The sequence below is a fragment of the Trachurus japonicus genome, unplaced genomic scaffold (assembly GCF_045865225.1).
Source record: "Trachurus japonicus isolate A0001 unplaced genomic scaffold, Traja_1.0 AP030513.1".
Classification (NCBI taxonomy): Eukaryota; Metazoa; Chordata; class Actinopteri; order Carangiformes; family Carangidae; genus Trachurus; species Trachurus japonicus.
The window spans coordinates 72,258-99,710 of NW_028220646.1; the positions used below are offsets into that span (position 1 = coordinate 72,258).

Genomic DNA, 27,453 nt, shown 5'->3' on the forward strand with positions numbered 1-27,453 from the left:
ATTATTAGTCAACATGTTGTTGTCAAGGTAACATGAAAGGGGGTAGGTGCTGTTCCATTCATGTTTATAGTATCTGGACCCTCACAGACTCTCACACTCAGTCACTTTACAGCTGACAAAGAGAGAGGGAGTGATGCTGCCTGTCGCTCAGGTGGAGCTGTGACACAGCAGTGTGTTGATGCTGCGTGTGCGTGTGTGTGTGTGTGTGTGTGTGTGTGTGTGTGTGTGTGTGTGTGTGTGTGTGTGTGTGTGTGACAGTAACATCTCGGCAGACGACATGCTCTACACGGAGACGGACCTGGAGGACAGCATGGAGAAGATCGAGACCATCAACTTCCACGAGGTGAAGGAAGTGGCCGGCATCAAGTTCTGGTGTTACCACGCCGGACACGTGCTGGGCGCCGCCATGTTCATGATCGAGATCGCCGGCGTCAAGGTAACGGACGCTCACCGCCACTCACATGACTCAGCTGTTCAACCCTCTGTTGGTGTTTTGTTTTTTGCTTTTTTACTTTATTTTGCAAATAAATCGATGTACAAACCAATAAGGCAAATAGTAAACTTGTAAATATAAATAAATACAAAACATAAGATATAAGAGCATGAAATAAAATAAACAAACATCAAATAAACAAGACAAAGAAAAGAAAGTATGTACACGTAAAGTAAATAAATTAGAAAAATTTAACATTTCAATCAATAATCGATGTGACCAGATCAATAAACTGAGTCTGACAAACAGGAAATCAGAAGTAAGGCTTCTAAAACATGCAGCATCCCTTCAAAATAAAAGCATGGAAATACAAATCCTTTTAAAAAAAGAAACTGTTTTTAACACCGTGTTGTCCTGCACTTTATCGTCATCATGTCTAAATGGAAGCGCATATTGATAAGTAATTTCATCAACTCACAAAAAATATTTCCCAGAATGCACCTCTTCACCTAAACTTCATTATCACATAATATCACATTATGTAAATTATAAACATATGAATCGCAGTGATTCACTCTCTCTGCTGCGACAAAGAACAGATGTTATTATGATTTATTTATCTTAGTTGGAGCAGAAACAGTGAAGATTAAAACGCAGCTGTGTTTTGATTAAAAAGTGATTGATTGAAAATCCTAATCAATAATCACAGACTTCAGGCTCCAGAGTCAATTTCTCTTCATTTGATGAGCAAAATAAACTGTTTAAAGACGTCGCCTCGGGCTTTAAGTTGAAGGATGGTTTTATAATTTTAACATTTTGTTGAATAATCCAATTAATAATAAACAAATGTATACTTTTAGATCATTTTATTCATTTGTATGTTGTGTTAATCCTATATATGCTGGTGTTGATGTATAATTAATTCAAATATCATGACAAGGAGAGTTTGAAGGTGATCCGTGACTAAATCTGAAGTTAATTCCCATCTACTGATTACCTTGTTTTAACCAGTCAACAGGCCTCCTGAGGTGTGTGTATATTAACCTACACCTGAAATACACAGCATCATAAAATATGCATGCACTTAAACTTTTATATGAAATAACAGGGTATCCACGGGGTCTTAAAAAGTCTAAAATTTGAAAATCTAAATTTTAGGCCTTAAAATGTCTTAAATTTGTTGAATTATTGTGTTCAAGTCTTAAATCATTTTAGACAGGTCTTAAATTTTCTTATGCCCACCATGGACGAGCATTTCACTCGCATTTGCCCCTAAAAAAAAATACATGTGTGAACCAGGAAAATCACAAAAAGAAAGAGCACAACCTGCGATTGGTCAAAAACTACAAATCCCACAATTCTCTGGCCTCAACAATAACAGTAGTTAGTGTAAGTAAGGGAGAGTGGAGCTGTCGGTGAAAAGAGGAAACAACGCCACGTCTGGTCCTGTTCTATGTTGTTCGTTCACACCGTCACCGTTTATTCGTTACGTCCGCGGTGTAAAAGGCCGTAACGCAAAGACGCGATTAGGCGCGAGACGCGATTAGGCGCGCGACGCGGTAGACGCGACTTTTTTTTTTTGCGACGCAATACACGCGATTCTTTTTGGGCGACGGGACCTTCGCGTCTTCGTCTATTTCATCGTGTTTGGTGGGAAGACCCACAAGGGGCTTCCCACCAAACACGAGGAACGCTTTTTTTTCGCTCGAGTTGTGACGCGCGACCAAACGCGAGATACGCGGTTTGACGCTCTTTTTGACTCGTGTCAAAAAAAAATTCACGAGCCCGCCAACAACTTTTTTTTTTTTTCAAAGCAGGTTCAACTGGACTTAGTTATTTGTCTAGGAAGACGTTTCACCTCTCATCCAAGAGGCTTCATCAGTTCATGTAGCATCTGACCAGGCTGGGACTGGTCCAACTAACTGGTCTGGAGACTCAGTATAAGTCCAGTTGCTTTCGATTTAACCTCCTTTGAAATACTATGACCTGGACAAATGAGAATATGCACAGGCCTACAACAACATTTCTGCTCTCATCAACCATGGTTGAGGTCACAACGCTGCGCTGTAGCTGCTCTGGAAGTCCGAGACACTGAGGCCAAACGCCGCCGTCGCTTCTGATCCATGTCGGCGAGTTCCGGGCTGATGAGCTACAGAGACTTTAGAGTCAAAGGAGCAGTGCGTCGCTGTGTCGGACTGTTTGGATTTAATGAAGAAGCTGCACAGAGTCAGGTGAGCAGAAGCTGCCCCCCCCCCCCCCCCCTCACCGTGGAGCCGCTGCTGTCTCACAGCCGCCACCGACCCCTAGAATAAAACACCACCGACCCCTAGCGTGACGCACAGTGTTATGAGACACATTATGCATCCCAACTGTCTTTTTTTTTAGAGGATTTTTTTTTTTTAACCAAGAATGCGAAAAATCATGATCCAGGGGCCAAAATTCGAAACAAATATATTTTTAATCATAATTCTCATTATTCTCCTGATGTCGGTTTAATGTAAACAGATTGAGCTGATACGCGAGAGTAATGTGACAGCGGGGCAGTGCTGCAGCTGCTGTGCTGTGATGGACCTGATCAGACTGGTGGTGGTCCACAGTGAATCAGTCCCAGATCCTCCACCGTCAGCAGATCCCCCGAAAGCCCCCGCAAATAATACATCGACAAGAAGTTAAGTGGCAAGTTGCACCTTTTCGTCGGCTTATTATTTGCGGATTTTTTTTTTTATAGCCTATATAACGTCACTGCAACATGCGGCTCTCAGTGCTTGTCGGTGTTGTGTCTATAAATTGTGAAATAACTTTTCCTCAATAGAAATATGAGACGTGGTCGATATGTTTCATTCATCCATGTTTTGGCAGACAATACAAATAACCATGATAATGAGATTTCCACCGCGTCGAACCAATCATGTGGCTGGAATAGAGCCAGTCAACAGTAACATGTGCATTTGTTTGGGTTGCTGCAGATGTGCACATCAGCTGACACCGCCAGAGAGAGACACATAACAGCCGCTTCAAGGAGACTAGCGGACTTTTTTTTTTTTTAATAGCCTCTTCATTCATCTTGGGCGGGGGGCGGTGCGCCGTCTTATAATGTTACAGAAAACCCTGCATTATGTTTTTTACAACTCGTGTTCCTACACTATAGAGACAACTTGCTGTTGGCTCTATATTTCAAGAAACTTGTTTTCTGTTTAAAAGGCACAATTCACCCATCTTTTAACCGGGTAGTTACGTCTCCAGTCTGTCGAGCGGGCGAGCGCACAGCTGATGTGCTTCCATTCCCACAGACGCACGGATTCAGTGTGGACAGAGAGCGTCAGATGTGACGCGATTGTCGGACGCTCGTTCGCGTCGCATCCAGTTAGGACACGGTGTGAGCAGCCACATCCACTGCGCTCTGGATCAGCTGATCGGTGCTCAGGTGACGTTAGATCTTCACTTTTTTAAACTCATACAAAGTGCAGCCAAACAGCAGGCTGAAGAGAGAGGACCAGCAGCAGCAGCAGCAGCTCTGACAGCTCCTCTGTGGCGCTGCAGACAGGCTGCAGGTGAGCTGGCCTGAGAGCAGAGTGCCGTCTCTTTTTTTTTTTTTTTTTTTAGCAGCCTTTGTTACTGTGATAGGCTACATGTCCATGTGCATGTGCATGAGAACTGATTTTGAATCGAAGAGACACCCAAATATTCACATCCTTCAGTCCAGGCTTTTGAAAAGAGAGTAGCCTATAAAATCAGCTTCATGTAGCAGTTTACTTTAAAATGGTTCGAATATATTGCTGCTGAATAAATCTGAAACATGTGATGTGCATTTTTGGGGGGAAATATGGCTTCTGATATAATAGTCTGTAGACATCATCATCATTCAACGTTTTCACATGGTCTGGTGTTAATAAAGCAAACTAAAAATCGCAAAAAGAAAATCAAGAATCGGTTGAATCGAAAATCGATTTTGAATCGAATCGTGACCCTAAAAGTCGGAATCGAATCGTGAGCCACCCAAAGATTCACATCCCTAGTACAGAGACCTGCCACAGTGTCATGGTGCATTAATATAAACTTCAACCTCAGAGCTGTCAGTCCTCAGACTGTCCTGACTGTCCCTGAACATCACACAGGGATGCAAACAGCGCGCCGAAAAGCGAAACTCGCTTTTTTCATGACCAATTGACCCTTCGCCAACTCCTCCCACAAACGGCTATTGTCCAATCCTACGTTAGCAACCGTAACTATAGGCCTGGCAAGCTTTCAGCAGTGAGTCATTACGTTTGCTTTTGTGGACACATTTTGAGACTAGGACGAAAAACATTTGTTTGTAGAGAAGGATGTTGTTGCTGCTGCTGCTACTACGGCGGCGGCGGCGGCGGCGGCGGCGGCAGAAGCAATATAGAGATGTTCAGATATGAGCGGACTTTTTTTTTCGACTTGAGCAAGTGTAGATATGGGGAAAACCATATGTTCACCTCCGAAATGACAGCTGTACTTTTAGGGCTTTTACCTGGGCTTTTAGGCGAGGGATCCTCCAGGCAGGGACTGCTTTCACTGACTGATACAGCGGTGGGAGAAAACAAAACAGCAGCGAAAACTGTATGTGGTTCACAATCGCCCAAAAACTTAGAGTTTGACAACGTTTCATGACCAGTGAGATGACCTAAGTCTTGGTGGGTTGATAGACGGTAAAATTACCGGTCCTTACTGCTGCTCTGTACATTGTCCAGTCGTGTCGTTGAACAGATGTTTTATCCTCCTGCGCGAGTCACGTCACTGAAAACTATGAATGCTCTTTGTGATTTCTTCTCTCTATTATCTCAGAACAGTTTATCCAGAAATTTGCTGATATTTCCTTTGAAATCGATACCAAATACTGCCAGGAGCATGGCTGGGAGTGAAAGCTTGCCCGGCGTAGCAACAGTAACCAAGGGGGCGGGGCTTACGCGAAGGGTCAATTAGGTGACTTGTGTGAATCGTTCAGATCCGAAGAGTTTTTGTTTTGAGGGGGGGGGGTCTCAGCGTCTCAGCTCGGGTCAGTAAAATGTTTTTCTAACAGGCTGACAGTGACAATCACGTGAGGCGAACTCATTCATGGTCTCTGATTATACTGATAACAGCCGACCTCCAATGTAGACGCGCGACATGCACGCACGTTACCCAAAGCGGTGACGCCGTTTTTTCCCCCCGTGCACGTCCGCGGCGCACAGCTCCACGGACGTGCACGGTTCCCTACGTTGCTGTGTCAGGCAGGTGTTTCCACGGAGCTCTGCCCCGTTTCAGAGGTGAAGGAAGCCCTAAGTGGAAAGACGTCGCCTCCGCCATGTAGAATGTGTTCAATTAAAGTGAAACTAACACATTATATAGGCCTATATGTCCATTACACACCGAATGGGATGTTAAATCCCATGTCTTTATTTCTTCAGTTTATTTTAATAGTAATAATTATGACTAACATTCAGTGAAGACCTAAAAATCAGTATCTCCAAAATTGAAATATTGCAATGGTTTTTATTTTTTTAAAGCATTTTTAATATAGAAATGTTGGCCTTCTGAAAACTGTCCATCTATATGCACTCAATACTTGGTTGGGGTTGAACTACTGGAAATTGACTTTTCTGTGATATTGTTAATGGTGAGCCCCCCCCGCCAGACAATACCTCTCTTTTTTGGTCCTGACCCGTTTGCATCCCTGTGTGTGTGTGTGTGTGTGTGTGTGTGTGTGTGTGTGTGTGTGTGTGTGTGTGTGTGTGTAGTTGTTGTACACAGGAGACTTCTCCCGTCAGGAGGACAGACACTTGATGGCGGCGGAGATCCCCAGCGTCAAACCAGACATCCTCATCACCGTGAGTGGAGCCGTTCAACCTGTTCAATCTTTATTTAAACACAGAGCACAGACACTTAACATTGAACCTGTGTGTGTGTGTGTGTGTGTGTGTGTGTGTGTGTGTGTGTGTGTTTGTTGTGTGTGTGTGTGTGTGTCAGGAGTCGACCTACGGGACTCACATCCACGAGAAGCGGGAGGAGAGAGAGGCTCGGTTCTGCAACACGGTCCACGACATCGTCAACAGAGAAGGTCGATGTCTGATCCCCGTGTTCGCTCTGGGCCGAGCGCAGGAGCTGCTGCTCATCCTCGGTGAGACCACGGCAACAACGACGCCATGACGACGCACGGCGACCTAAGAGTGGCGCTTTCCCTTCAGCTGAGGGAAAAATAAATTCAGGCTTCAAGTTTTATTTACAAGATTAAACTAAGGGACGTGTTTCTGTCTATGGATCACACAGAAACATTTTAATTCACCATACACACTCGTTAAAGCCCCAGTGTGTAACTTATTTGGCTTTTTATTAGCAAAAATCAAATATTACTTTCATAAATACGTATTTCACTGAAGTCGAATCACACCCGCATACAAATGAAAGCTTTCTCGTACCTTAGAATGAGTTGTTACAAGTCGTTACAAATACATGAGTGGGCGACGCACCGAACCGAGGCGGCCATGTTGCATCGTGACCGTAGGTAACCACGGAAACTCAGCGGAGCTGTCGGCTCGGCCTGTTAAAACTGTCACCACTGTGCAGGGCCGTTGCTAGGAATTCTGGGCCCCCTTAAAGAATACTAAAGTGGGCCCCTCCCCCTAACTTTTCCAGTTTTTTTTCTTAGACTACGTATGTATTATCATTTTTTATTTAGCCTAGTAGCCTACCTTGTTTTGATGCTAATGCAACATTACACTGCAAAAACCCAAGTATCTTACCAAGAATATTTGTCTTATTTCTAGTCAAAATGTAATTTCTAGTCAAAACAAATATCATTATACCTAAAATAAGACTCAGAATATTAAAAGTAGCTTGTTTTTAGACACTTTTTACTTCTTTCAAGCATATTTTCACTTGGAATAAGTAGAAAAAATCTGATAGTGGAACAAGTTTTTCTTCCTTATTACAAGCACAAAAAACTTGCTTTCACTGGCAGATTTTTCTACTTATTTCAAGTGAAAATTAGTTTGAAACAAGTGAAAATTATCTAAAAACAAGTTAATTTTTAGGTTATGAGTCTTATTTTAAGTGGAAAGAGATTAGCTTTGACTAGAAATGAGACATTTGGACAAGAAATAAGACAAATATTCTTGGAAAGATGTTGAGTTTTCACAGTGTACTATGAGTATTAGTCAGGGTCTTACACAGAATAAATCAGTCATACAAAGATTAGACTACTGGGGTTTTTTATGGGCCCCACTGGGCGCTGGGCCCCTAGAATTATCATCACCTTTCTCCCCTATACAACGGCCCTGCCACTGTGTAGTGTGAGGAAGGACGGAGGCACTGGTGTTGCATTCAGGTGCAGTCAGGCAGACGGCCGTCGGCAAACCAACCGGATGTCATTTTACTCCACGTGAGAAAGACGGTAAAACGTGGGTCGGGTAAACAATACGACATCACCATGACAACATATTGCTACGCCTGTATTGTTTTGCCTCGTGCTGGCAGACCACTTGTTTACATAGAGGCTTGTTTATCCTGTTACATGCAGCGTCTGTTGTCTGTCTGACGTCTGCCCGATTTCACGTGAATGCAACATCAAGAATACGTTCAGATATGCAACCGCACCGCTAGATGGGGGGAATTCCTACATACTATACCTTTAAAGAGGAACTATGCAAGATTTTTACCTTAAAGGGATAGTTCAACATTTTGGCAAATTGGTCCATTGCCATAATGTAACATGCAGAAAAAATGAATATGTGAGTATTGGGGGCGGGACTAGATAAGCTTTTGCTTCTCCCGCTTTCCCTTTCGGTCATGTGTGACATGCCCAAAATGAACCAAATAAATAAATAAATAAATAAATCCCTATACTCATAGCAGTAGGTTCATTAACTTTATTTGTGTGTGTGTGTGTGGACCAGACGAGTACTGGCAGAACCACCCGGAGCTCCACGACATCCCGATCTTCTACGCTTCGTCTCTGGCCAGGAAGTGCATGGCCGTGTACCAGACCTACATCAACGCCATGAACGACAAGATCCGCAAGGCCATCAACATCAACAACCCCTTCGTCTTCAAGCACATCAGCAACCTGAAGGTTTGTTTTGTTTTTGTTTTTGTTTTTGTTTTTGTTTTTACTTTTCTGTCCTGTTTTATTGTGTCGTCAGGTTTGTTCTGTCCTTTGTTTTCCGTTTTGTCTGTTTTGGTCAGTGTATTGTCAGTGTATACATTGTGTATGCTTAGGGTTGCAAAGGGGCGGAAAATTTCCAGTTTTTTATTCCAAATTGGAAAATATCCATGGGAATTATGGGAAATTATGGGAATTTATGGGGATTAACTGGAAATTTGGGGTAATTTAAACAAACTGTATCATATCCAAACATAAATGTAAATATTTTGTTTCGTCATAAGCAGACATCCATGCAAAATAACAATACAATTAAAAAACATGACATTTCCACAGATTTATTTGTGAGTAGAACTTTATCAAGTTTTAATTCTTGTATGAACAATCAGCTATTTTACTGAACAACAAAAACATGAATGTTGAGTAAAATATTACTAATTGCTTATTAAAGGGATAGTTCACCCTAGAATGATATTTCGCTCATTATCTACTCACCCTCATGTTGACTAAGGGCTGGAAGAAGTTTCAGAGTCCACCGTCCCTTCTCTGAGTTACAGGGGGTCTTGGCGTAGCAGTGCATGTCCATATAACGGTTGTAAAGGGACACCAGAGCTCTTCGTAAAAAAAAACACACACAAAAAAACATCCAAATACCTCCATGATGCTCGTATGTAATGTCCGTCTTGTGCTGAAGCCCCAAATTGCGTAATTGTCCCGAAAAAAATTAAATAAGTCCACATTCCAAGCATGTTTGTAGCATTAGCTCCTAGTGTCTGTTGTCCGGTTCCGCTGCCAGCGCGCATGCGCAAGGTTCGCACTGAGACCGACTCGCTTCCTTGTTTACCCCGGTGAAGGACTAGAAGCAGTCCGTAATAGCCTGCCTTGCACCGGGACAACACTTTTTCGTGCAATTTTGGCCTCTTAAAACATATTTTAGCCATGGCTGAAGATTTTGATGTCGAGGACGAGCTGCATTTCTTTGCTGAGCCGTATTTGTACGAGCCAGAACCTTGCGCATGCGCGCTGGCAGCGGAAGAACAGACACTAGGAGCTAATGCTACAAACATGCTTGGAATGTGGACTTATTTAATTTTTTTCGGGACAATTACGCAATTTGGGGCTTCAGCACAAGACGGACATTACATACGAGCAGCATGGAGGTATTTGGATGTTTTTTTGTGTGTGTTTTTTTACGAAGAGCTCTGGTGTCCCTTTGCAACCGTTGCATTGAAATGCACTGCTACGCCGAGACCCCCTGTAACTCAGAGGAGGGATGGTGGACTCTGAAAATTCTTCCAGCCCTTAGTCAACATGAGGGTGAGTAGATAATGAGCGAAATATCATTCTAGGGTGAACTATCCCTTTAAGGGCCAACCTTCAATTTTGTAAATTTCGGATTTATTCCCGTTTATTCCCATAGAAAGTTTCCGATATTACCCGATACCCGATATTTTGCAACCCTATGTATGCTATTGCCTGTTTCCATTGTCTTTGTCGTTTGTTTTCTGACGTGTGTGTGTGTGTGTGTGTGTGTGTGTGTGTGTGTGTGTGTGTGTGTGTGTGTGTGTGTGTGTGTCAGAGCATGGACCACTTCGACGACATCGGGCCCAGCGTGGTGATGGCGTCGCCCGGCATGATGCAGAGCGGTTTGTCCCGGGAGCTGTTTGAGAGCTGGTGCACGGACAAGAGGAACGGCGTCATCATCGCCGGCTACTGCGTGGAGGGGACGCTCGCCAAGGTGGGAATCAAACCTGCGACACCTCGGGTCCCTTCTGCAGTTTTTAAAAAAAATTATTATCACCGGAAGTGAAACGTTTCCTCCACTGGTTTTAGAAATGTCAGGTCTGTGTTCACTTTTGGAGACAAGATAAGAACAACAGAGAGTGAGAGAGTGAAATCAAATAAACAATCACAGCAATAAATAAAAATAGACAATAACAGCTGTAAAATTAGTTTGTCTGCCCCAAATGCATCTTTCTTTATTCATAACTTCTCCTTTAATCGGTATCTTATAGTTTGGAGATAATAACTGCGATGGCAAGAACAGCAACACAAATAACTCTGACTGGGAACAGTGTAATTGCTGAAACAAAATCTTTTACAGTGTGTGTATCTGAATAAAAACCAGAAATAAGACTCTTATTTAAATTATATTATTGATCGGCATCAATAGATATTCCCAGTATTGGATCAGTCCGGTCAGTTTTATTGATAATGTTGAGTTTAATGTGGCTGCGTAACAAGAATCTGAATCTGTGACAGACGCCTGTGTTAACGACGTAGGACCGATCAGAAGAGTGTGTCGTGTTGCGTTCAAGTGCTGCTGGGATTTAATGAATTTTTAATAATATTTTTATATTATTTTAAATGATGAAACTTTTCATACAGGTTATTTAATATACTGTGTGTGTGTGTGTGTGTGTGTGTGTGTGTGTGTGTGTGTGTGTGTGTGTGTTGCAGCACATCATGACGGAGCCTGATGAGATCGCCACCATGTCGGGACAGAAGCTTCCTCTCAAAATGTCGGGCGACTACATCTCCTTCTCCGCTCACACCGACTACCAGCAGACCAGCGAGTTCATCCGGGCGCTCAAACCGCCGCACGTGGTAAAAACATCACACACACACACACACACACACTATTTAAATCCACACTATTTAATTAAATCCACAAACCTTTGGGTTTAATGTGACACACTAACAGGCAAAAACACTGTTTTTTCATGCACTGATCAATTTTGAGATTTTGGGATATTTTTCTCTCAGAAAAGTGGAAAGAAATGGTAGAAAATCCACATTAAGGTTTTTTATTTTACTTCATTTTGTCTCTTTCATCAGTAGATTTCTCCTAAATTCACCAAAAGTTATGTCAGGTATCACTCTCTCTCCTGAACAATTATGTGGATCCAAAAATTGTCGTTTCCTCCGTATCCGCAACCAATCGTAAAAGTACGATTCACATTAATGATCTATGGAATTTTACAGTACAAATCTTTAAAGGCCGTTTTCTCAAAATGAGTTTTTCCTCAGACTCTGGACCCGAAATCTCCACTTCAGCGGCACTTACAGACACCAAACCTTCCAGTTTTATTCCTGTCTATATTCTGAAGGTTTTTACAGAGGGGATTGTTGATATATCATCCACAGCCTGATTTATACAACATTTTATTCATAAAAACAGGGCGATATTTGAATTTTTAGGGCTGGTGACAGTATTTTCTCATTTACAGAGTGATACAAAGACATATCCAAAATCCCCTCTGTAAAAACTTCTGACTCTAGTATGTCAACAAAATAAAACAAGAATTTTGAAAGGTTCTTTATCCATTGTTCAGATTTCGGTTCTGGAAATGTATGCAAATTAGCGCATATTTCATCAGATATTGCCTCATTTACATATTTAAACATAAAACTTGACAAAACTTGTAATACAAAAAATATTTGTCTTAATGTGAGTGATAAACTTGGGAAGTTTCATGGTGATATCTGTTGGTTTAAATTTCTACCCTATTCACCTGTAGTGTCCCACCTTAATGCAGTTTGTGTGTGTCCGTGTGTGTGTGTGTGTGTGTGTGTGTGTGTGTGTGTGTGCGTGTGCAGATCCTGGTGCACGGCGAGCAGAACGAGATGGCCCGGCTGAAGGCGGCTCTGATCCGAGAGTACGAAGACAACGACGAGGTTCACATCGAAGTCCACAACCCGCGAAACACTGAAGCCGTGACGCTGAACTTCAGAGGAGAGAAACTGGCCAAGGTGTGTGTGTGTGTGTGTTGTGTGTGTGTGTGTGTGTGTGTTGTTGTTGTGTTGTTGTATTGGTGTGGGCCGTGTTGTTAACTCCCAGCATGCTTTGCTCCGCTGTGCTGTGCTGCAGGTGATGGGCGTGCTGGCGGATGAGAAGTGCTCTCAGGGTCAGAGAGTCTCCGGGATCCTGGTGAAGAGAAACTTCAGTTACCACATCCTGACGCCGTCCGACCTCTCCAGTCAGTCTGCGTGTGTGTGTGTGTGTGTGTGTGTGTGTGTGAGGTTGTGTGTGTGTGTGTGTGTGTGTGTGTGTGTGGTCAAACACTTATTATAATTGATGAATGTTTAATGTTTTTGATCCGTCATCAAATGTTTCAAGCTGCTTCTGTCACAGAAAGTAAACCTCAACATCTGGACTGATTGGTTGGTTGGTTGATAGAAAGAAAGAAAGAAAGAAAGAAAGAAGTAAGGAAGGAAATAAAGAAAGAGTGAAGGAAAGAAAGAAAAAGAGAGAAAGAGGTGGAAAGAAAGACAATAGCTGGGTTTCCATCCAAGTCGTATTGAATTTAAAAGCGGATTTTGTGAAAATGCGCAAAAAGCAAATGCGAATTTATGCCCGTTTCCATTCATTAGTGTTTTGCGATTAGGAGGAGTGCACCGTGAGATTACGTCATAAGAGAGCGTGAATGTATCCAACAGTTGACACTCAGCTGACACTCAACATCATGGACAATTTACGTACTTTCCGGACTATAGATGCACCTGTATAAGCTGCACCAGCTACATTTTAAAAGAAAATACATATATAGGCCGCACTTAAGGTTTTCATGTTGTAACATGAGATATTTACACAGAAAGACAGTAGGAACTGTGACAGTCCGCTCGCTTTTCCGCTGTTCTGGTTATGCTCCTCTCGCCCATGTGCATCTGTTTACATACGAAGCCGGTGAAAAATCAATAAGTTACATAACGATGTTACGGCGTGTGTTTGTGTAGTCTTAACCGTCATAAACAAAAGATTATGGGTTACGGAGCGCGTTTGTGTCGCGGTGCAGAGAGGAGAGCTGGGACACCGGGCGTCGCTGGGTGAAGTCCAGCAGCTTCACCCACAAACTCTGCCTCAATTCGCATAATCTGTTTCCATCACAAAAACTCGCATTTCCTTTATTCGATACGCTGACAAATCCACCCCCTCCAAGCGTATAAACTTTTATGCGCATTTACTGCCTTTATTCGAATTTCTGGCGTTTCCATTCAAGTATTTATGCGCATTTTCACAAAATGCGCATAAGAAAAGGTGGATGGAAACCCAACTAATGAAAGATTGAAAGAAAATGCAAGAAAGGAAGACCAAGAAAATAATAATCAGAAGGAAAGAAACGAAGAAAAAAGAAAGAGGGAAGATAAAGAAAGAGAGAAAGAAAAGAAACAGGAAAAAAGGAAGATCAAGAAAGAAATAATCAAAAGGAAAGAAAATAGAGAGAAAGAAAAGAAACAAAAAGGGCAAAGAAAGAAAAAGATAGTAGGAAGAAAAAGGAAAGAAGAAATACTTAGAAATACTTAAGAAAAAGAGAGGGAAGGAAATAAAGAAAAAGAGAGAAAGAGGAGGAAAGAAAGACAATGAAAAGAAGAAAAAAATAATCAAAATAATAATAAAGACAATGAAGGTAGAAAGAAAGGAAGATCAAGGAAGAAATAATCAAAAGGAAAGAAACAAAGAAAAAAAGAGAAACAAACAAAAAAGGCAAAACAAGAAAAAGATAGTAGGAAGAAAAAAGACGGACAGAAAGAGAGAAGAAATAGAAAGAAAGACAAAAGGCTACAGAAGCAAAGAAGAGAGAGAAGTGACAAAAAAGTAAAGAAAGAGAAAGACATGAACATGAAGACGTGAAGAAAGTAGAGACATAAATGATGGAGTGACTAACAGACTCCTCCTTCTCCTCTTCTTCCACATTTTCCTCTTCCTCCTCCTCCTCCTCTCCTTCCTCCCCCTTCCTCCTCTCCTCCTCCTCTCCTCCTCCCTCCTCCTCCTCCTCCTCCTCCTCCTCTCCTCCTCCTCCTCCTCCTCTCCTCCTCCTCTTCCTCCTCCTCCTCCCTCCTCCTCCTCCTCCTCTTCCTCCTCCTCCTCCTCCTCCTCCTCCTCCTCTTCCTCCTCCTCCTCTCTCCTCTTCTCCCTCCTCCTCCTCTTCCTCCTCCTCTCCTCCTCCTCCTCCTCTTCCTCCTCCTCAGACTACACCGACCTCGCCATGGGAACGGTGAAGCAGACTCAGGCGATCCCGTTCACTGGACCGATCTCTCTGCTCGTCACGCAGCTGCGCAGCCTCGCAGGTGAGTTGGCTCCGCCCCCTTCGTCCTCTAACTCCTCCTCCTCCTCCTCCTCCTCCTCCTCCTCCTGCAGTAGCATAGATATAACCCCCAATTCCAATCCGCCCCCTAAAGACTCCTTAAAGCCCTGAACCCTCACTGACTAAAGTGACGTCAGCTGTAAGTGACAGAGTGTGAGAGTCTGTGAGGGTCCAGATGCTGTAAATATGAATGGAACAGCACTTACCCACTCTCACGACATGTTACCTTGACAACAACATGTTGTTGACTCCGGTCTTGGACTGATAATTTACCGTACTTTCAACGCGCACAAGGTGTGTGAGGTGGACGGACTCAAAACAAAATGTTCCCGGATCAGATCTGATCAAATCATCATCAATAATCACAAACTGCACGTTAATACTGACAGTAAACTTCTTCTTTTTTTTCTTTCTTTCTTTCTTTTTTTTTTGGTTGTTGCTCCTGTCCATTAACAATAAAGAGAGCGGCGGAGCTCTCTCTGACTACGTGTGGTAATTTACTTTTTTTTTAACACTTGCGTTCCGACGGCATCTCATGTGTTTGACTTCACAACGCTATGAACTGTGGGTAATTCCCCTACCCCTAGGGTAAGGGGGCAGTAAGGGCTCATTCACTGACTCACTGACTTGATGATCTGACAATGGAACAGCCCTCACACACTCACGGACTTCCCGTTAATGCGCCTCTAAGTCAGTGAGTCCGTGAGGGGTCGGATTGGAATTGGGCCATAGTATATACTGACTAGATGCCGCGTTCTGCTTCTCAGCGTACGTCAACACGGCCGCCATCTTGGTCCGGGGTTCTGACCATAGACATGATATACATCTGACCAGCAGTCAGACCGGTCAGACCCTTGTAGAACACATTTCAGTGTGTTTATGCATGTGGGTGTGTGTCTGAGTATGTAAGTGTATGTTTAATACATTAAAAAAAATATATAAACATTTTTCAAAGATTTTTTGTTGTTGTTGTATCATAAACATATGTCTGACATTTATAATAAACCAAACGGCTTGAAAATCGGTTGAATATTTGGTGAGTTATGGCGATTTTAATGGTTGATAGACGTCTGCCTCTGTTGACTAGTGCAGTAAGTAGACACGGCTTCCCCCTGACCAAGATGGCCGCCGCGTTGACGTATTCCACTCAATAGAGTTGCCTAGGAACGCGGCATCTAGTCAGTATATATATATATATATCTATGCTGCAGTAGAAGCTGTAACTTCCTGTTTCCTCTGTGTGTGTGTGTGTGTGTGTGTGTGTGTGTGTGTGTGTGTGTGTGTGTGTGTTTCAGGCGACGTGGAGCAGGTCGAGGGGACGGAGAAAATCACGGTGAAGATCTTTAAGAGCATCACGCTGGTTCACGAGGCCGGGATGGTCGTACTGGAGGTCGGACACTCGAACGCAACACGACACTTTTTACACTCATCATCCACCACATGTCGCCTGAAGTGGCTAAAACTGACCTGTTTATCAAAACTTTATTAACTCTGAGCACACGAACACGTCTGTTTTTATTTAAACCAGTTTATAAACATTAAATATACAGTTTATGACATGATTATGTAGCTGCAGTCAGGTTTTTATTAATGCTCAGTATTTGTTCTACATGTTTATTTCAAACTATTTTGTATATTTTATAATTTTATTTATGTTTTTAGACACAGATCTCACTCAGACCTGGTTACAGATACATTATTAACCAGTTATTACATGTTAATACATTCATTATACAGATATATACAATAATTATGACAATTTTTTATTTTTATCACACTTTTTCAAACACTTCAAAAATCTCAACACCAATAAACTCAAAGAGAAAAATGTAAAAACAACAGACAATTGAAGTAAAAAACTCTATGAACTAATTGATGCAGCAATATAAATCAATAATGATAATAATGAAAATGTTCTCGTCTCAGTGGGTCGCCAACCCGCTCAACGACATGTACGCAGACGCCGTCACCACGGTGATCCTGGAGGTCCAGTCCAACCCCACCGCCCAGAAATGTCAGTGAACGCATCACGAGGGAATTTATTTTAATTTCACTGATGAACAGAAACTTTACTGACGCTTGTTTGTTTGTTTGTTTGTTTGTTTGTTTGTTTGTTTGTTTGTTTGTTTCAGTCCACGAGGGCAGGAAGGAAACGTTCGACATGGAGCTGTTCGTCGAGCGACTGGAGCTGATGCTGCAGTGAGTCTGAACACCTGTAGCTACACCTCGAAAATGGTTTTAATGGTTAAAATATCTGACAAAACTGTAGAATCTGACACTTTTTAAGTTAAAATTAAACCTAATTGATCCAAATATAAGAGAATAAAACTTTTAAATGAAGGTAGAGATTAAATATTTTCTGTTTTCACCTGGTAAAATGTTTTTTTTCTGTTTCAGCGACATGTTCGGGGACGACTGCGTGAATTTCAAAGACAGTAAAAGCCTGAGTGTGACGGTGGACGGAGTCACGGCGTGCATCGACCCAGAGACCAGAGTGAGTCCAGCGTCTGACATCTATTCTATACACGAACATTAAAGGGATAGTTCCACGATTCTCGATACTAATTCGATACCACGATTAAAAAAACAAAAACAAAACAGAACCCATGTACTTTTAAATTCACTACTTTATTGAAAACTGTTTCAACATCTTTTTGCACAGAATTTATAGGGCTGCCCCCAAATAGTCGACCAAGCACCGGTCGACCAAAAAATCATTAGCCAACCAAAATTTCATTGGTCGATTGGTCGCAGGAAAAAAAAAAAACATTTGGAGCCGTGTCTGGTTAAAATTAAAGCAGAAGTAAGCGATCCGGTGGTTTTGGCTAACTTCCTGTCAGCAGATGGAGTTAGCAGTCCCCGCCCTCGTCCCTACGTCACCACATTCACGCGCATCCCTTGGCTGCACACACAGAGAGGACCGCCCCTTTATGCCGTTCTCTCTCCTCATTGGATAAAGGTTGTAGGATACAAGGAAAGTTTTCTCCTCGGCTTACAGCAGAGCAGAGTGACTGACAGACCCGTGTTTTGGACCAAACACTCTATAAAAGTGATTACTGTCGAAAGATATAACTATTTAAGACTTATATTAACACAAACATTCCGCTTACTTCTGCTTTAAGTCAAAATCAATATGACTGAACTGCAGAGGTGGCAAAAGTACTCATATTCTGTACTTAAGTAGAAGTACAGATACATGTGTAAAAAAATACTCTGGTAAAAGTAGAAGTACTGATTCAACTCCTTTACTCAAGTAAAAGTAAGAAAGTACAGGCTCTGAAATGTACTTTCAAAGTAAAAGTAAAAAGTAAAAATGAATTTTTGCCGTTAATGAAACCTACATCATTTGATAATTTTGTTAAACAAAAAAAGTTCAGACAGAATAATCAAGATTGAACTGACCAGAGGCAGTGTTTCCCAACGTTTGGGCCGCCACAGACCTCACAAATAAGAATTTTGTAAACAGCGTTTCATCACCTCTCTTCACTGCCAGTCAGTCCACCTGCCGTCTCTCTCGCGTGCGGTCGCACCGCACGTACACACTGACACGGGCACATGGACAGGTTTGCTGCTCGTAAACGGTAAATGCGCTATATCGCGCTGATTGTACGGTGTTCAACCCCCCCGTCGGATAGTCCGACCACCACCGCTTCCTTCCTCCATGCTGCTGCCTCCATGTCGCTGCTACAGTACAAGTTGGTAACTCGGTTCTCTCTACGCTACCGCCCCCCCCTCCCTCCTCCCTCCTCCCTCTTCTTCTCCCTCCCTCCCTCTCTAGTTCGTCACGTCTTTTACCGGTGCTTTTACGTCGTGTCAAAAAAAAAAGTAACAAGCCTGTTTTTACAATGTAACTAAGGAGTAGAAAGTACATATTTTTGGGTATAAATGTAGGGAGTAAAAGTAAAAAGTCGTCAGAAAAATAAATACTCAAGTAAAGTACAGATACCTGAAAAATCTACTTAAGTACAGTAACGAAGTATTTGTACTTCGTTACTTGCCACCTCTGCTGAACTGTATATGAAAGGCTATAGGGCTTTTAATTTGAAGGGCCAGATACAGGAAGTCGTGACATGATTAGTCGAGTAATAACCTATTGGTCGACCAAGGGAATTATGGTGATAGGAGAATTTCCCAAAATGTTGAACTATCCCTTTAACGTCTGGTTCATCATAATGGTATAAATCAATACTCAATAATCAGCTGATAACACCATGGTGACCTCTGACCCTCAGGCCGTGACCTGCGCGGACGACGACTCTCTGAGGGAGATGGTGGAAGTGGCCGTCCACCGTCTCTACGACGCCCTGAGCCCCGCCTTCACGCCACGCCCCCTCTGTGATGTCATCAGCAGCAGCAGCGCGTTGCCGTCGGTGATGTAGCGGTGGACGATGAACTGGCGTTTCTCTGTCACACTCTCTTCAGTCCTCGTAGTATCGATCGATCACCAATAATCGGTCGATAACGGACCGATGCAGATGTTCGTTCGTTCGTTCATTTCTTTGACTCGAGGACTTTTGAGTTTTTCCAGCTTCTTCGTTGGAAACTTGGTTCCAAAGGAATCGGCTTCAGGAGACGGACCACCAATACCTTTATTGATTGATTGTTTTTGTACTTGATTTGTCTATAAAACAAAAGTTTGAGTTCTTCACAAGGAAAATAAACATTTGTCCAGAGAGAGAGAGAGAGAGGGTCACTGAGTTTCTGTCCTCGAAGATAAAAAGTGAGTTAGATTTAATGTGAGTGAAACAACAATGACATCATCAATACTGCAGATAATTTATCAATCATCTTGTTTTCTATGAAACAAAATTAAGGTTAAAATCATCAAAAATGTTCGTATTGTTAAATAAAAGCAGAAAATTGTTGCATTTTAGAAACTGGAAAACAGAATTTTATTTTATTTTTTTCATTAATTTAGATTTTCTACAAGAATTTATCTGCAAAATATTTTAATTATTGATAAATAATTTAGAGTATTTTCTTTTTTACACTAACTTTAATATTTTTTTGGCTACAGGTTTTATGTTTTTATGATGCAAGTCGATCTCATCTTGGTCTGAATATTGATATTTTTAGATTAAAATATAAAAATAAAATCACCAGAGATTAAAATAGTCAATAAATTACATTAAAGCAGAATGTTTAAAAATGTTTTTGACAAATGATCCATTAATGAGAACCATGAGATCTTGCTGAAAGCTCAGGAAGAAACGTGAGTTGATAAAATATCAGAATATCAATAAAAACTCTTTATCGATCAGCACTTTAAATCAGACAGTAGAACGTTTTATTGTGAAAGGGCAGACTGAGCGGACGCCTCAGTCCGACGACGACACAGTGACGTTAACAACATGACTCGCAACCGACCTTTAATTGGATCAATACAGACGATCGTCAGCATGTACATAACACACAGACACACACATCACAGTGTACAGGACTCAACACACACACACACACACACAGATAGACACAATATTAAAAATACTGACAAGTGCATTTGAATACCACAGAAGAGAAGAGAAGGCACTTTGAGCTCTGACATGTCAAAAATAAACATTTAAAACGATAATATGGCTTCAATCAATCGACAAAAAAACACAAAACTTACCACAAAATAAATCTGACACAGTAAAAACATGTGATGAGAATAAACTCTGGTACCAAACAGCTCGAGTGACACAAACCAAACAGCTGAAAACACTCTGAAGTTTAACATCTGTGTCTTTATCCCCCCCCCCCAAAAAAAAAACAGACACAGTCACAAAAATAAAAGCAACAACACAACGATATTTTATACAAAGATATATATACACACAGTAATAATAATAATCTGCCCTCGTACAGTAAGAAACAAACAGGTGAAATGTTCAGATAACTGACCTCAAACCAGGATAAAATAAAATAACAGGGAGGTGTTTTAAAACTGTTTAGGTTAGGACAATTTTATACTGAAGTTTTAAGTTTTTCCTTTATTTTTATTAAGTGATTTAACATTTTGTCTATAAAAATTTACAAAATAGTAAAAAAAAAAAATGCCCAATGTAACTTAAAATGTATCAAAAGTCCCTTCAATCAAATATTCAATTTATTATAAAAAAAAAACAAAACAGTTGAGCCATCCATTTATCAATCACAATTATTGACTGAAAAACGACTTAAATTATTTGTTTCATTGCTGATCAACATTCAATCAATTAATCAGCTTATTGTTGCAGATGTGATACACAGTAAATACAATTGATTGACAGGTTTTAGTGGTTTTAAAGGAGATGATGAACATTTATGTGATATAAAATACGGTGTCATGTAGCTCAGTGGGTCGAGTTGAAGGCACTTAACACTGTCACGTTCAAGGGTTCGATTCCCACTGAGTCTTAAAACAGAAACACTTTTTAACCCTTTAAACTCTCCAAACCTATTTTAACCCTATTTGTACTTTATTAATATCATTTATAGAATATAAAAACATTTTGAGCCTTAAAAATAAAACTTTGACCTCTGTGTTTTTGACTTTTACTGTTTTTTTATTTGGCAGCTGCACGTGTCATTGACTCTCAGTGCACTTTGACCTTTTGAAGCTGCAACTAATAATCATTTTGACTATTAATTAATCAATTAGTCTATCACACAGTAAAAAAAAAACAATTGATTCTGATGTAAAGACAAAAAAAAAACATCAAATAACCACAAATTAGAAGTTGACAACGTCAAATCTTTGGCATTTTTTGTGCTGTTGTGATAAAATATATAATATTTCTAAAGCTTTTAACAACATTATCCATTATTACAACATGTTGTGTTGATGCTGTTTCTATAAAATGCTGGTGACAAACACTTTGTCTCAACAGCGTCAGTTAGAAATAAATGTTTTTCTCTCATTAGACAGAAACTCGTGCACATAAATGATTGTCATATTGAAGTTGAACCTTTTTGAAACATTAAGTTCAACTCAGCAACAGTTTGACTGATGACTGAGCTACAACAAGCGTTACATTTGGCCTTTAGGGAACTAAAACGAGAGCCGGGCTTCAGCTATAAAAGTGAACGACGACTTTATGTAACAGAAATAAACGTGTAACATTCAGGAGCAAAAAAAAATCTTTGGTGGGACGTTCAAGAACTAAAAACGGACGTAGGAGCGTACAGTTGCTGGTCGTATCGTGTAGTGTGTCATCAGAAGACGAGTTGGTCTGAGTTTGTACGGTGGCTGGCGGGGACCAATCGGAGCTTTAGCGACATTTTATTGGACGAATAAAAGTATTGACCAGATGATCGATCACCACAGTTAAACACAGTTTGATTGTGGAAGCAACATCTGATCTGAGCACCGTTCAATCAGCACCAACGACGGTTTGATACCTGGAGAAGGTTCGATACCCAGCAGCGGCCCCTCGCTGCCACAGCTTCAACAGGACAATATGTTAGTTCGAGTCACTAAAGGACGTTAAAGAGACGCGGAGAGGACGGACTGAGCAGCGATTTGAAACCACGGTCTGACCACACAGGAGGACGACTGGAAGGAGACGTTTTGTTTCTTTTTCTTTTTCTTATTATAATTAGGGATCAACTGATATGGTTTTATCAGGGTCGATACTGATACCGATCATTAGTAATCAAGGAAACCGATATTTAACCGATATTCATTTGCAGTAAAAATGAAAATTTAAAAAGTCAACAGTTTGTTTCTGTTTTGTTCACTGTGAAAACCTTTGGGACATTGTTAAACAGCCAAGAGAGACGGCTTCGTTAGAGCCAAAGGAGTGCGTTTATGCGTTTAAAAATACATTTATTTTATTGGTTATCGGTGAAAAAAAACGGCCGATATCGATTATCAAAAAAAAAAAGGGAAATATCGGTCGATAATCGGTTGAACTCTGATTGTAATTAAATTCATTAAAAACGTTTTTCTGATTGAATGTGTCTCGATGTGATCAGACTGAGATCTGCTGCAGCAACAAAGCGTCAGTGCGGCGGCTTCAGGACGGAGCCGCTTTAAGAAAATAAAAAATAAAAAAAGTCGTAAAAGTTTGTGAAACCAGCACAGGAGGACGTGAGCGGGACAAACCGGGCGCCGTCCGTCCCGTCCCGTCCCGTCCGTCCCTCAGCACTGCGTCTCCTTGGTGTCGATCTGGTGTTGCCTCTGCAGCCGGAACATCAGCGCCTTCTCGCTGCGACTCACCGCGCTCGTCTCCGTCAGGTCCTCGAAGGAGCGCCGCCGCTGCTCCGAGCGCTGCGCCGGGCGGCCGAACGCCTCCTGCAGCGCCTCCTCGTCCAGGTGGGAGTCGAAGCTCGGGTCCTCCTGGATGGTGGCCATGCGGGGGGAGTCCAGAGGAGGAAGAGGAGGGGGAGGAGGGGGAGGGGGAGGGGCCGCCACCGCAGGAGGAGGAGGAGGATGGTGAGGAGGAAGAGGAGGATGACAGCAGGAGTCTGGACCGGGGCCGAAGCCGAAGCCGGAGACCGGCGGCGTGCTGGTCTGCTGCGGACCGGACGGCTGGAAGCGCAGGTTGGTGGTCGGGAAGGTCGGAGGCTTGAAGATCCGGACGGACGCGGACTCCAGGCTGCTCAGGAGCTCGGCATTCTGGGAAAATGAACAGAGTCAGTTGAGTTGGTGTAGGGATGTCACGATTATAAATTTTCTTGGATAAATAATCACGGTAGTACGATTACCACGATTATTATGCATTAATTAATTTCACAACACTATATATGAATGTGTAAAATCAAATATAGTCAAAATATAACTACATTATTGATAATATACACAAAATATTTTAAGTATCATTAATATAGGACCAATTATTACTCCCCCAGAGGAAGTATTTGAAATATTGAAGTCATTAATTGTCATCTATACCAAATGTTTGAGTTTATTTTAATAATTTTTTACATTTTATTATTACAAATGGCACACTGACATTTAAATTCCTACCAATTTAATGTTACGTGAGGTAAATGGACCAGTATCTGTGCATTTACCTTTACTTTGGCGCTACATCTGCCGATACGGTTCCGATATAATCTTTTTTGGAGAGTGACAGTATTTAGAAATCTTTACGATAGATTACTTGTGGCGTTTAATACCACGAGGAATTGTGACAATAAGTAATCGTGACATCCCTAGTTTGATGGTTAAAGATGAACTCTCTTTGTCTCTAACCCTCCTCTCCTCCATGTGCGTTTGTTTTCAACAATTAAGCCGGTGAGAAATCAATCCATGGAGCGGTGGATAAGGTTATTTATCATCTACCATGTTACCATGTGTATATCTGTGTAGTCTTATCTGTCATAAACAAGAGATTACGGGTTACGTTTGTGTGGCGGTGCCGCAGAGACGAGAGCTGGGACACCGGGTCGGAGGCTCTGATCTTACAAGGTTGGTTTTCAGCCAAGAGACGCTAGGTGGAAGGCAGAGAGCCTCCATTCTCCCAGGTAATGATTCGTATCAGACATATTTCCTCCTTTTGCTGCAATTTCATTACATTAATTGTGAAAAACAAGTAATTGTGACATCCCTAAAATACACACAATCAGATACTCACACTGGGGAAGAACAGAGACTTTGTGGTTTGCTCGTATTGTTTATCCAGCTTCTTGTCCTGAGAGAAGAAGATAAAGAAACTTTATTAATCCTGAAGGAGGTTGTTCACAGAAGAAAAGACAAAAGACAAGAGTAAACTAAACTAATCTCTGCACATCTTATAAAATATATATTTAAATGACTGTCCACCTGATCTATACAGACTAAAGACAGGAAAGACTTTATCATCTTCAGATTCTGGCTGTAGCACCTTAATCCCTTAGTATTAGTCGTAATACATCTCTGTAACGCGTCAGTCAGACAGTGTGACAGTGTGTAGTTTAGTTCCTGACAGAGACAGAACGGAGCGACTCACCACACAGTGGACCAGGATGCTGATAGGAACCCAGAAGAGCAGAGAGAACGCCACCACCGACCCCACGATGTTGTCGGCCAGAAACTTCCCAAACGTGTTGATGTCCAGTTTGTCGATGAAGTCCCACAGACGCTCCACCACGTCCTGCACCTGCTTCATGCACTTCCCCTGCAGGAGACACACACACACACACACACACACAAGCTGTGTTTACATGGAGCCAAATATTCAGATTAGATTCGGTTTAGAGTCCAAACTGAATGAAAATGCTCCATATAAACAGCTCAATCACAACAAACAAGCCCAACCAAATCAAGTTTCATTCGGTTTCACAGAGGCAGAATAAACCTTTTCTTAAATCGATCAAAAGTATAAAACAATAAAATCAAATCATGTAAACAGTTGACCTGAAAGACTCATTCAGAAAGGATTCAATCAGAAAGAGGAAAAAGTCTCCATGTAAACCCACCTACACACACTCACATCCCGCTTGTCTTTAATGTGTTTTTTTTTGGGGGGGGGGTTTCCCCCTTTTACAAAGCATTTTATATAATAACACGTGAACATGGGGTGTTTTCTATTATAATAACACAAGGAAATAAATAATTAACCAAAAACTTAAACAAAAGAGGGGCTTTTCAGGGAAATATACCTTTCCAATGCTTTCAGATGTCTTCAAATTTGGAATGAGTGTGATGTCATACCATTCATCAACAGATGGTTTAAGCCATTTCTTTGTGATTACAGCTAAACTCAGTTCCAAATAAATAGTTTTCACACTCATAGTAGTTGAGCTAGAAGTTTGTCTTCAATGTGTTTTAAAGCTGCCGTGTGTGTGTGTGTGTGTGTGTGTTTCCACTCACCGCTCCGTCACAGAAGCCCACGGTGCAGGGTTTCCCTTTACGCAGGAACAGGAAGTTGCCCGTCTTGTCCTGGTAGGGGGCGCAGATGCCGCTGGTGCTCCGGCAGCAGACTCTGCACGACGCGTTGGTTTCTATAGAGACGAGAGGGAACAGATACAAGACTGAGACGGATGCATCATCATCATCATCATCACCACCACCACCACCACCACCTTGGTCTCACGCCGGTGTGGTCGTTACCGTTGCAGGCGCAGGGCTGCAGCTTCAGGACGGCCTGACAGAAAGGAACGCACTCCCCGTCCAGACACTCGCCGCTGTCCAGACACGCCGTCTTATCGGGAGCGTTTTCAGGAGGAGGACACTCGCTGCTGTTTCCTGTCACAACACACATAACAACACACACACAGTAGTTTTTTGGTTATTGTTAGATGATTTGATCAGATCTGATCCAAGAGCATCTGTTGTTGTGAGTCTGTCCCTCACACACCTTGTGCTTCTGAAAGTAAACTGTAAATTATTAGTCAACATGTTGTTGTCAAGGTAACATGAAAGTGGGTAGGTGCTGTTCCATTCATGTTTATAGTATCTGGACCCTCACAGACTCTCACACTCAGTCACTTTACAGCTGACAAAGAGAGAGGGAGTGATGCTGCCTGTCGCTCAGGTGGAGCTGTGACACAGCAGTGTGTTGATGCTGCGTGTGTGTGTGTGTGTGTGTGTGTGTGTGTGTGTGTGTGTGTGTGTGTGTGTGTGTGTGTGACAGTAACATCTCGGCAGACGACATGCTCTACACGGAGACGGACCTGGAGGACAGCATGGAGAAGATCGAGACCATCAACTTCCACGAGGTGAAGGAAGTGGCCGGCATCAAGTTCTGGTGTTACCACGCCGGACACGTGCTGGGCGCCGCCATGTTCATGATCGAGATCGCCGGCGTCAAGGTAACGGACGCTCACCGCCACTCACATGACTCAGCTGTTCAACCCTCTGTTGGTGTTTTGTTTTTTGCTTTTTTACTTTATTTTGCAAATAAATCGATGTACAAACCAATAAGGCAAATAGTAAACTTGTAAATATAAATAAATACAAAACATAAGATATAAGAGCATGAAATAAAATAAACAAACATCAAATAAACAAGACAAAGAAAAGAAAGTATGTACACGTAAAGTAAATAAATTAGAAAAATTTAACATTTCAATCAATAATCGATGTGACCAGATCAATAAACTGAGTCTGACAAACAGGAAATCAGAAGTAAGGCTTCTAAAACATGCAGCATCCCTTCAAAATAAAAGCATGGAAATACAAATCCTTTTAAAAAAAGAAACTGTTTTTAACACCGTGTTGTCCTGCACTTTATCGTCATCATGTCTAAATGGAAGCGCATATTGATAAGTAATTTCATCAACTCACAAAAAATATTTCCCAGAGTGCACCTCTTCACCTAAACTTCATTATCACATAATATCACATTATGTAAATTATAAACATATGAATCGCAGTGATTCACTCTCTCTGCTGCGACAAAGAACAGATGTTATTATGATTTATTTATCTTAGTTGGAGCAGAAACAGTGAAGATTAAAACGCAGCTGTGTTTTGATTAAAAAGTGATTGATTGAAAATCCTAATCAATAATCACAGACTTCAGGCTCCAGAGTCAATTTCTCTTCATTTGATGAGCAAAATAAACTGTTTAAAGACGTCGCCTCGGGCTTTAAGTTGAAGGATGGTTTTATAATTTTAACATTTTGTTGAATAATCCAATTAATAATAAACAAATGTATACTTTTAGATCATTTTATTCATTTGTATGTTGTGTTAATCCTATATATGCTGGTGTTGATGTATAATTAATTCAAATATCATGACAAGGAGAGTTTGAAGGTGATCCGTGACTAAATCTGAAGTTAATTCCCATCTACTGATTACCTTGTTTTAACCAGTCAACAGGCCTCCTGAGGTGTGTGTATATTAACCTACACCTGAAATACACAGCATCATAAAATATGCATGCACTTAAACTTTTATATGAAATAACAGGGTATCCACGGGGTCTTAAAAAGTCTAA

General features: G+C 41.6%; 2 protein-coding genes across 2 annotated transcripts; one reads left to right on the top strand and one right to left on the bottom strand.

Moving 5' to 3' along the window:
- The first annotated feature begins 13 nt into the window (after nt 1-13).
- Nucleotides 14-19,016, top strand: LOC146960279 (cleavage and polyadenylation specificity factor subunit 3-like). The gene is made up of 15 exons (XM_085772471.1): nt 14-27; nt 259-436; nt 6,175-6,264; nt 6,404-6,554; nt 8,329-8,504; nt 10,114-10,272; nt 10,995-11,141; nt 12,135-12,287; nt 12,406-12,514; nt 14,505-14,603; nt 15,916-16,010; nt 16,547-16,634; nt 16,753-16,819; nt 17,018-17,114; nt 18,853-19,016. The coding sequence occupies exons 1-15, from the start codon at nt 14-16 to the stop codon at nt 18,997-18,999; spliced, it is 1,770 nt and encodes a 589-aa protein (XP_085628597.1). The 3' UTR covers nt 19,000-19,016.
- Nucleotides 19,017-22,724: 3,708 nt separating this feature from the next.
- LOC146960280 (disintegrin and metalloproteinase domain-containing protein 17-like) lies at nt 22,725-25,770 on the bottom strand. The gene is made up of 5 exons (XM_085772472.1): nt 25,620-25,770; nt 25,380-25,510; nt 24,517-24,684; nt 24,163-24,219; nt 22,725-23,201 (listed from the first exon to the last, which is right to left on the bottom strand). Exons 1-5 carry the CDS (start codon nt 25,768-25,770, stop codon nt 22,725-22,727), a joined length of 984 nt encoding a protein of 327 aa, XP_085628598.1.
- Nucleotides 25,771-27,453: the final 1,683 nt, after the last annotated feature.

Bases quoted from the DNA above. Each gene is read 5' to 3' on its own strand.
- LOC146960279 (XM_085772471.1), top strand. The intron at 6,555-8,328 runs GTGAGACCACGG...TGTGTGGACCAG, and splicing joins GGAGCTGCTGCTCATCCTCG to ACGAGTACTGGCAGAACCAC. The intron at 12,515-14,504 runs GTCAGTCTGCGT...CCTCCTCCTCAG, and splicing joins GACGCCGTCCGACCTCTCCA to ACTACACCGACCTCGCCATG.
- LOC146960280 (XM_085772472.1), bottom strand. From the start codon at position 25,770: ATGTGTGTTGTGACAGGAAACAGCAGCGAGTGTCCTCCTCCTGAAAAC. The intron at 25,511-25,619 runs GTAACGACCACA...TCGTCTCTATAG, and splicing joins GCAGCCCTGCGCCTGCAACG to AAACCAACGCGTCGTGCAGA. The intron at 24,220-24,516 runs GTGAGTCGCTCC...TTCTTCTCTCAG, and splicing joins GCATCCTGGTCCACTGTGTG to GACAAGAAGCTGGATAAACA.